This window comes from Opisthocomus hoazin, chromosome 18 (genome assembly GCF_030867145.1).
Source record: "Opisthocomus hoazin isolate bOpiHoa1 chromosome 18, bOpiHoa1.hap1, whole genome shotgun sequence".
Lineage (NCBI taxonomy): Eukaryota > Metazoa > Chordata > Aves > Opisthocomiformes > Opisthocomidae > Opisthocomus > Opisthocomus hoazin.
In genome coordinates this window covers 18771211-18779813 of record NC_134431.1, presented here as the reverse complement: position 1 = coordinate 18779813, position 8603 = coordinate 18771211, and the positions used below count along the sequence as shown (strand labels likewise).

Here is an 8603-nt window from a genome sequence, read left to right as displayed (position 1 = left end):
TCTACCCAGCATCGCCCAGTATCACCCAGCATGGCCAGCATCACCCTGCATGGCCCTGCATCATCCCAGCATCGCTGTGCATGGCCCCAGCATTGCCCTGCATGGCCCCAGCATCGCCCAGCGTCACCAGCATCGCCCCGCATGGCCCAGTATCACCCTGCATCACCCCAGTATCACCCTGCATGGCCCAGTGCAGCCCAACATCGCACAGCATCACCCAGCATGGCCTGGCGTCACCCTGCACCACCCCAGCGTTGCCCAGCATCGCCCCACATCATCCTGCATCACCCAGCATCTCCCTGCGTGGCCGAGCATCGCCCAGTATCACCCTGCATCGCCCAGCATGGTCCCAGCATCACTCCAGCATTGCCCTGCATGGCCCAGCACAGCCCAACATTACCCAGCATCGCCCAGTATCACCCTGCATGGCCCAGCATCGCTCTGCATTGCCCCAGCATCGCCCAGCATCTCCCTACGTCACCCTGCATTGCTCAGCATCACCCCAGTATTGCCCAGCATCAGCCAGCATCACCCTGTGTCACCCTGCATCACTCAGAACTACCCAGCATCACCCAGCACAGCCCAGCATCACCCAGCATCGCCCAGCATCACCCAGCATCGCCCAGCACGGGCCCCGCCAGCCCCAGCTGAGCCCTTCGGCCCCGGTCCCCGTGCCACAGCAGCCACTCACGATGTCCAGCAGGAAGGCAGGGACGCGGGTGGCGTTGGGCAGCACCACGAAGGCCTCGGCGGAGCCGAAGAGGGTCCCGCGCAGGGCGTCGGGGCGGCAGGAGAGCAGGGGCTGCCGGCGGGCCCAGAGGTGCAGCTCCATGGGCAGGTCCGGGTAGCGCTCCTGCAGCTGGGGGACGGGGGCACGGGCTGGCACGGAGCCGCGCTGGCACCTCCGGCACCGCGGCCACCAGCCCGGGCTCCCAGCGTGTCCCCACCACCGCCCCGGGCCGCGTGTGCCGTCACCACCCTGCCCCAGGCAGGGTGCAGGCAGGGTGGGGCAACGCGCCCTGCCCTTGGCCCACCTGCCCACACCCTGTCCTGCCTGTGTCCCACCCCGGCTCCATCCCGTCCTGCCCATCCCACTGTGTCCCATCCTGTGTCCCATCTCCCCTGCACCCCAGCCCTCCTGTGTCCCCCCCTGCCTGCATCCCACCCCCCCTGTCCTGTCCCTCCTGCATCGCCTGCCACCTCTGTGCCATCCCATGTCCCAGCCCAGCTGCGCCCTGTCCCTCCTGCACCCCATCCACAGGCCCCACCCCTCCTGTGTCCCATCCCATGTCCCATCCAGGTCCCACCCCTCCTGTGTCCCATCCCATGTCCCATCCCATGTCCCACCCCTCCTGTGTCCCATCCCATGTCCCATCCCATGTCCCACCCCTCCTGTGTCCCATCCCAGGTCCCCTCTTTCCTGTGTCCCATCCTATGTCCCAGCCCACCTGCACTCTGTCCCTCATCCCATCCCATGTCCCCACCCCTCCTGTGTCCCCCCTCTCCTGTGTCCCACCCCGTTGTCCCACCCATCCCATGTCCCACCCCTCCTGTGTCCCATCCCATGTCCCACCTCTCCTGCATCCCATCCCGTGTCCCATCCCAGGTCCCACCCCTCCTGTGTCCCATCCCATGTCCCATCCCGTGTCCCATCCCAGGTCCCACCCCTCCTGTGTCCCATCCCATGTCCCCCCTCCCCTGTGGCCCACCCCGTGTCTCACCCATCCCATGTCCCACCCCTCCTGTGTCCCCCCTCTCCTGCATCCCATCCCATGTCCCCCCTCTCCTGCATCCCATCCCATGTCCCCCCTTTCCTTCATCCCATCCCATGTCCCATCCCACCCCGTGTCCCACCCCTCCCATGTCCACCCTCTCCTGCATCCCATCCCTCCTGCATCCCGTCCTCCCCCCGTTCCACCCGCGTCCCCTCCTGCCCGCGCCCACCTGTGGGGAGAAGACCCCCATGCTCTTGGTCCTCAGCTGGAGCGGGAACCTCCGCGGGAGCTGGAAGGCAGCGGCGGGGTCGGGGGTGCTGCTGCCACCAGCCCCGGGCGGGGTGCGGGGACACACCTGGCGGGACCCCGGGGGACCCCGCCGCCGTCCCTACCGTGCTGCTGGAGATGTTCCTGCGCAGGGCCCCGGCCGTGAAGTAGGCGAAGGCGGCCGAGTTGGCCACGAACTCGGTGACGGCCACCAGCAGCATGGGCTGGCGTGCCGCGGGCAGTGCCGCGGGCAGAGCTGCGGGCAGCGCCGCAGGCAGCGCCGACGAGGGTCTCTGCTGCAGCTTGCCCACCCTGAGGAACTCCCCTGTGCGGACAGATGCACGGAGGGGCAACAGGCACAAACTGAAGCAGAGGAAGCTCCAGCTGAACCCGAGGAAGAACTTCTTCCCTCTGAGGGTGCCGGAGCCCTGGCCCAGGCTGCCCAGGGAGGCTGTGGAGTCTCCTTCTCTGGAGATATTCCAGCCCCGCCTGGCCGCGGTGCTGTGCCCCCTGCTCTGGGTGACCCTGCTTGGGCAGGGGGTTGGGCTGGGTGACCCCAGAGGGCCCTGCCAACCCCTACTATTCTGTGATTCTGTGAGGCTCAGCCCGGGTCCCCCACGCCGGCCCCGGGACGCGCGGGATGGTGTTACCTTGAGGGCGACGTCCCCGTGCTCCGCCGTGATGGCCGGCCGCCCCAGCAGCGAGAGGTCGATGGCGGCGAAGGAGTCGAGCTGGGTGGGCACTGCAGGGACACGGGGGTGGTTGGAGGGAACCGGACCACCCGTCCCCTCCTCCAGCCCCCCCCATCCCACAGATCCAACCAGCCCCCCCCCCAGCATCCCCAGCCCCGGGGTCCCCTCGCCCACCTTTCACGCGCTTCAGGGCAGCCTCCAGCCTCTCGACGCCGCGGCGCAGCTCGCGGCAGAGCTGGAAGCAGAGCAGGGCGTCAGCGAGCCCACGGCCGGGGGTCCCCAAGCCGCTCCCCTGGGGGGGACAGGGACCCCAGGTCCCCACGGCACAGGGGGCGAGCACCCACCTGCTTGTTCAGCTCCGGCCGCAGGGCACTCTGGAGCAGCGGGGCCAGCAGGTTGTAGAGCCAGCTGCGGGGCAGAGCGGGGGGCCGCGGGTCACCCCGGGGTGCCACAGTCCCCCCCAACCCACCGCCCCGGCCGGGGGCACCGGGGACCCCCCGCGTGCCGGGGACAGGAGGGGAGCAGGGACCCCGGCGTCACCTGTGTCCGTGGTGAAACTCCACGCGCAGGTCGGTGCCGCGGGCGTCGCAGCCGGCGCTCCACACCGTGGGCCGCCCGCCACCGTCCACGCTCACCCCCAGCACGGCCGTCACGGCCAGGTCGCTCAGCCGGAGCTCGACGGAGCCGCTGTCCTGGCTGGGGACACAGCAGGTGACGACCATGGTGACCCCCGAGCTGCCCGGGTCCCCGTGCGGGTGGGGACTCACACGGCGCCCAGCCGGGCTGCCCAGTCGGCGCTGAGCCGGACGTGGGCGCGCTGCACCGTCAGCTTCACCCCCACGTCCTCGGCGAAATCCGCGGCGGAGTCGTTCGCCTGCAGCTCGTGGACGCGGATCCTGCACGACAGCGGCAGCCTGGGCTGGCGGCTGCGCCCGCGGCACGGCCGGGACGGGGCCAGGCACGGGGACACGTGCGGGGACACGGACGGGGACGCCGCGGCGGCGCTTACCGGGGCACGGCGTAGGTGAGGGTCCCCAGGAGCGGGGTGCTGTAGGAGCCCCTCAGGTTCAGCTCGTGCTCCTTCCGCAGCAGCGACTGCAGCAGCTCCAGCCCCAGCTCCTGGCCTGGGGCAGAGCGGGGGGTCACGGGCGGGCGCCACGGAAGGGTCCGGGGTGCCGGTGGGGCGAGCAGCCACTTCCAGGACACCCCTCCACCCCCCATCCCAGGCGGTGTCCGGACGCTGACCCCCCTCCACCCCTGCCTGGACGCCCCACGGGTGGTCAGGGCCACGGACCCACCGAATTCCAGCGCCTTCCGCGTCAGCCGGGCCGTGACGCCGGGGTTGGTGGCAGCGGCGGGCGCGCAGGCGGTCAGCAGGAGCAGGACGCAGAGCCCCGGTGCGCGCTGGGGACGGTGCCGAGACCTGGGCGCTGGAGCAGAGGACATGGCTGCGCGACGCCCGGCCGCAGCGGAGACCCCGTCCCCGTGCACCAGCCTGGCCAGGGCTTATATCGGGGCCGGGGAGCCCACGGTGACATCAGCCTCCTGCGCACATGCGGGAGCCACCGCGACGCTCCGGCCGCCGAAAGCCCGGCCTTGCCCAACGCGTGACTCAAAGGGGAAGCCGGTTCCCCTGTTGTTCCCCACTCTCGCCCGCCGTGGGAGCGGAGGAAGGCAGGGTCCCACAGGATCCCAGCATGGCAGGGGTTGGAAGGGACCTCTGGGGTCACCCAGCCCAACCCCCTGCCCAAGCAGGGTCACCCAGAGCAGGGGGCACAGCACCGCGGCCAGGCGGGGCTGGAATATCTCCAGAGAAGGAGACTCCACAGCCTCCCTGGGCAGTCTGGGCCAGGGCTCTGTCACCCTCAGAGGGAAGTTCCTCTGCCCTGGGGGGTGTGCAGAAGCCGGGGGCACCGGCCAGGGGTCCCCACGGGGGCAAGTGGCCGGCATGTGGGGACACGCAGGGGCCTGGCTGGACCAGGGTCCCCCGAGGCTGCAGCTGTGCCTGGCCCAGGGCGATGGAGAAGCAGGGAGGACGCGGTGAGCCGGTCCTGGGGGGCTGCACTGGAGGGACGGGGCTCAGCCTGCGGCTGTCACCAGGGAGCGGCAGCTGTCCCTGCTTCGGGAAGGGCTCTGGGGACCCTGCCTGGGGGCACCCGAACCTCGGCAGGTGTCAGGGTGGCCGGGGCGCGGTGGCAGCCCCCGGGGTCACGGCGTGCCGGGAAGGTCAGGACACTCAGAGCGAGAGCAGAACTGTGCAATCCCCTCCGAAAAGCCCCGGCTGCGGTGGAGGAGCCGCCTGTGGTCCCCAACCCGCTGCCGGTGGGACCGTCCCGAGCCCCTCCGGCTGGACGCGCCGCGGGCGACAGCTGCCAGGGGTCCAGCTCCCAGCCTGGATCCACCCTGGGGACAGCACCAGGGACCCAGGGATCCCTCCGGGGGGGGCAGGGCCCCATCCCAGCACCATGGGGGGGATGCAGGGCCCACAGCTGACCTCACCGGAGGGACCACATCCACCCCACGGTCCCCTCACTGCAGCTGCCTGCTTGCCCGGGACCCCCAGCGGCACCAACCACAGCCATGGCGATGGCCACGGCCCCCAGCAGCGTCCCGAAGCCCAGCGCTGCCCCTGGCCCCCGACTCCATGCCCACCACGGTGCCATGCCCACCGCGATTCCATGCCCCCCATGGTTCCATGCCCACCGCAGTGCCATGCCCACAGCATCCCCGGGCCCCCCTGCCCCGCACCAAGCCTCACCGTGCCGGGCAGTCACGGTGCCCCGTGCCATGGGAGCCTCCGGTCGCGCCAGGGGTCCCAGCTCCGCCATGTCCCCGGGGCCGTGCGTGGCAGCGAGCAGCAGCGGCCGGCTCTGACGCCAGCGTCCATCCCCGCGGCTGCCGGGCTGGTCGGACCGGAACGTCACCCGGATCCCGGTCCCTAATCCCTTCCGGGATGAATCAGGTCCCATCCAAACACCGAGGGACGGTTTGGGGTGCAGGCGCCCGCGGGGCTGGGCCCTCCGGCACGTTCCGCTGCGGCCGCATCCGTCACCCCGACACGTGGCAGGCGGCTCAGCCCTGCCAGCCCCGCTCCCCAGCCCGGGGGTGTCAGGTCCCCGGTCACCGCAGCCCCGTGGCAGAGCCACGCCACGTCCCCGTGCCCCGAGGGCTGAGGACGTGGGGGGCTGCGTGGCAGGGGCTCAGCCGGGGGGCACACGGGGCTCGGGCAGGGATGGGGGCAGAGGCAGGGGGACACGCTGGCACACGCGGGGCCCCATGGCTGCAGCCGGAGTTTCGACGGCTGCCGACAGCGAAGAGCCCCGGCCCCCCCGCACCGCCCCCGGCCCCAGCAGAGCCCCCCGGCTCCGCTCTCCCGGCCCCAGGGCCCCCCAGGCTCCTCCGGTCGGTGCAGTGCGAGCGGGCACCGGGAGAGGGACCCCCTGCCCCGGCAGCACCGCGCTGGGGACCGGGCCGGGGGCTGCCGCCGCGACGGGGGGGACACCGGGGGGGGGTGACAGAGGGGTTCCGGGGGGCAATGGGAGGGACACCAGTGGGGGTGACAGAGGGGACCTGGTGGGGGATGGGGAGACACCAGTGGGGGTGATAGAGGGGTGCCAGGGGGGCATGGGGGGGGACACTAGTGGGGTGATAGAGGGGACTTGGGGGGCAATGGGATGGACACCAGTGGGAGTGATAGAGGGGACCTGGGGGGTGATAGAGGGGAGGACTCCAGTGGGGGTGATAGAGGGGACCTAGGGGGGATGGGGGGACACCAGTGGGGATGATAGAGGGGACCCGGGGGGTGATGGGGGGGGACACCAGTGGGGATGATAGAGAGGACCGGGGGGGGGAACACACACACCAGTGGTGGTAACAGAGGGGTTAAGGGTGATAGAGAGGGGGACACCAGCGTGGGAGACAGAGGGGACCTGGGGGGTGACAGAGTGGTCCCAGGGGGGTTGGGGGGGACACCAGTGCGGGTGATAGAGGAGACCCGGGGGGGGATGGGGGGGGTACCCATCCGATCCGATGGCAGAGGGGACACCGGGGGTGACGGATGGGTTCACCCACAGGTGAACCACCACACACCTGGCCCCCGCCAGGCCCTGAGGAGGGTCCGCACAGGGTGTCCCCCCGACCGTGAGTCACGGGGCAGCCAGGACACCCCCAGCCCGAGGGTTGCACAACCCCGACGCCGTTTCCTTCTCCCAAAAAGCTCGGCCAGGCCGCGGAGGCGTGGGGTGCTCCAGGTCGAGCCGGCACCCCAGGGGCAGCACCCAGAGCCCGCAGCCGCTCCCCCCCGGGGCAGCACCCCGGGACCGTCCCCTGCAGTGTCATCCGCCCGTGGCCGGACACCCCGGAAACGCTGCGGGGTGCGGGTGGCCCACGGAGACCGGGACCCCACGCGCCCCAGGGGGCACGGAGCCCCCTGCTCAGCTCCCAGCGCCGTCCCCTCCGTGTCACTGGGTCACCAAGGCACCCGTCCCAGTGCTGAGGTGTCCTCCCCCCGCAGAGAACAGGGTGCGAAGCCTCTCTCCTCCCCAACACCCCACGCCTGAGCCCGGGGAGGGAGGGGGGAGGAGGACACGGTCCCCACGAGAAGCCATGGGGACAACACCCGCAGACCCCAGCGCACCTGGTCCCACCACAGCAGCACTGGGGCGACTGGGACCAGCCCCTGCGAGACCCCAGCCCCCCACAGCAGCACACCCACCCAGCCCGCACTGGTCTGGAGGCCCCCCCCCCCCCCACCCCCAGCTCCACGCTCCCCGGGGGGGTGTCCCCGAGGCCCAGAGCCCCCCGGGGTGGGGAGGGGGGGTCAGGAAGCAGAGGCGTGCCTGGTCATCAGGGCTTGTTTAATAATAACAAAACTCCGGCTATTGTAGAACAATATTCTGCAGCATCATTGTAATATACAATACGGGGAATGCTCTCAGCAATCTGAGAAGGATACGGCACCCCCTGCCCGGGCTGCGGGGGGACCCCCGCGGCTGCCGGGGGTCCCGGGGGTCTCCGCGGCGGGTCCGGAGCGGTCTCAGCGGCACAGGATCCGGTCGGCAGCCGGGACGCGGGGAGCCTGCGGGGAAAGCGGGTGGTCAGTGCTGCTCGGGGGGGGTGCGGGGAGCCCGGCGGCAGAGCGGGCCGTGCCCGGGGGGTCCGCACTCACCTCGGGGGGGTCCCCGGCGGCGGGGCGGGGGGGCCCGCGCTGCAGGGCCAGCTGCAGATCCCAGATGTAGTCGATGACGTGCTGCAGCAGCTCCACCTTGGAGACCCGCCGGTGCCGGGGCAGCGTGGGCACCAGCGCCCGCAGCCGCGAGTAGCAGCCCTTCATGTCGTACAGCAGCGCGGCGGCGGCCGCCTGCTCCGCCGCTCCCGGAGAACCCCCCGGGCCCGGCCCGCAGCGAGCGGCCTCCCCGGGCCGCACGGCTTTCAGCGGGCCGCCGGTACCGGCGGGGAGCGGCGAGGGGGCTGCGGCGGCGACCTTCATGGCGAGCGGCGGGAGCGGGAGGCACAAGGACCCTGCGGGCTGGACGGCCCGAGCGCGCGCCCCGCCGCGCCACTTATAGAGCGGCGGCGGCGAGGAGGGGCGGGGCCGCGGGGAGAGCCGCGGCCAATGGCGGCGCCGCGGGGGCGGGGACGGCCCCGCCCTCCCCCATTCATACGCCCCTGGATGGGCAGCGCCTTAAAGGGGCAACGGCGGCGGGGGCAGGGGGGGCTTGGCGCGGGGGTCACCGGGGCTGCGGGGGTTACCGGGGTGCGGCACGCCGGTGGGTCCCGACGCCCCCGACGCCTTCCCCGCCGTTAACGCGGGTAATTGCCCCGCGGGCTCCCGGTGTCGGGCTACCTGCACCCCCCCAACCCCCCCTGCTTCCCCTCCACCCCCGGGGTCCCCGCAGCCGCGCTCGCCCCCCGCACCCCCCTCCCGTCC

The 8603-nt window shown here is 72.0% G+C and overlaps 2 protein-coding genes across 2 annotated transcripts; both read right to left on the bottom strand.

Moving 5' to 3' along the window:
• Window positions 1-7: 7 nt before the first annotated feature.
• On the bottom strand, window positions 8-4131 carry LOC142363511 (bactericidal permeability-increasing protein-like). The gene is made up of 11 exons (XM_075438406.1): window positions 3973-4131; window positions 3684-3798; window positions 3442-3570; window positions 3215-3370; window positions 3019-3082; window positions 2849-2909; window positions 2633-2724; window position 2507; window positions 2108-2307; window positions 1945-2004; window positions 8-859 (listed from the first exon to the last, which is right to left on the bottom strand). The coding sequence occupies exons 1-11, from the start codon at window positions 4118-4120 to the stop codon at window positions 569-571; spliced, it is 1317 nt and encodes a 438-aa protein (XP_075294521.1). The 5' UTR covers window positions 4121-4131; the 3' UTR covers window positions 8-568.
• A 3382-nt stretch (window positions 4132-7513) lies between these two features.
• Window positions 7514-8194, bottom strand: ID1 (inhibitor of DNA binding 1). The gene is made up of 2 exons (XM_075438403.1): window positions 7842-8194; window positions 7514-7751 (listed from the first exon to the last, which is right to left on the bottom strand). The coding sequence occupies exons 1-2, from the start codon at window positions 8160-8162 to the stop codon at window positions 7710-7712; spliced, it is 363 nt and encodes a 120-aa protein (XP_075294518.1). The 5' UTR covers window positions 8163-8194; the 3' UTR covers window positions 7514-7709.
• Window positions 8195-8603: the final 409 nt, after the last annotated feature.

Excerpts from the sequence above, each read along its gene's own strand:
- LOC142363511 (XM_075438406.1), bottom strand. The coding sequence starts at position 4,120 with ATGTCCTCTGCTCCAGCGCCCAGGTCTCGGCACCGTCCCCAGCGCGCA. Across the intron at positions 3,371-3,441 it reads GCAGCCCGGCTGGGCGCCGT|CCAGGACAGCGGCTCCGTCG; the intron begins GTGAGTCCCCAC and ends CTGTGTCCCCAG. Across the intron at positions 2,725-2,848 it reads TGCCCTGAAGCGCGTGAAAG|TGCCCACCCAGCTCGACTCC; the intron begins GTGGGCGAGGGG and ends GTGTCCCTGCAG.
- ID1 (XM_075438403.1), bottom strand. The coding sequence starts at position 8,162 with ATGAAGGTCGCCGCCGCAGCCCCCTCGCCGCTCCCCGCCGGTACCGGC. Across the intron at positions 7,752-7,841 it reads CCGCCGGGGACCCCCCCGAG|GCTCCCCGCGTCCCGGCTGC; the intron begins GTGAGTGCGGAC and ends CTTTCCCCGCAG.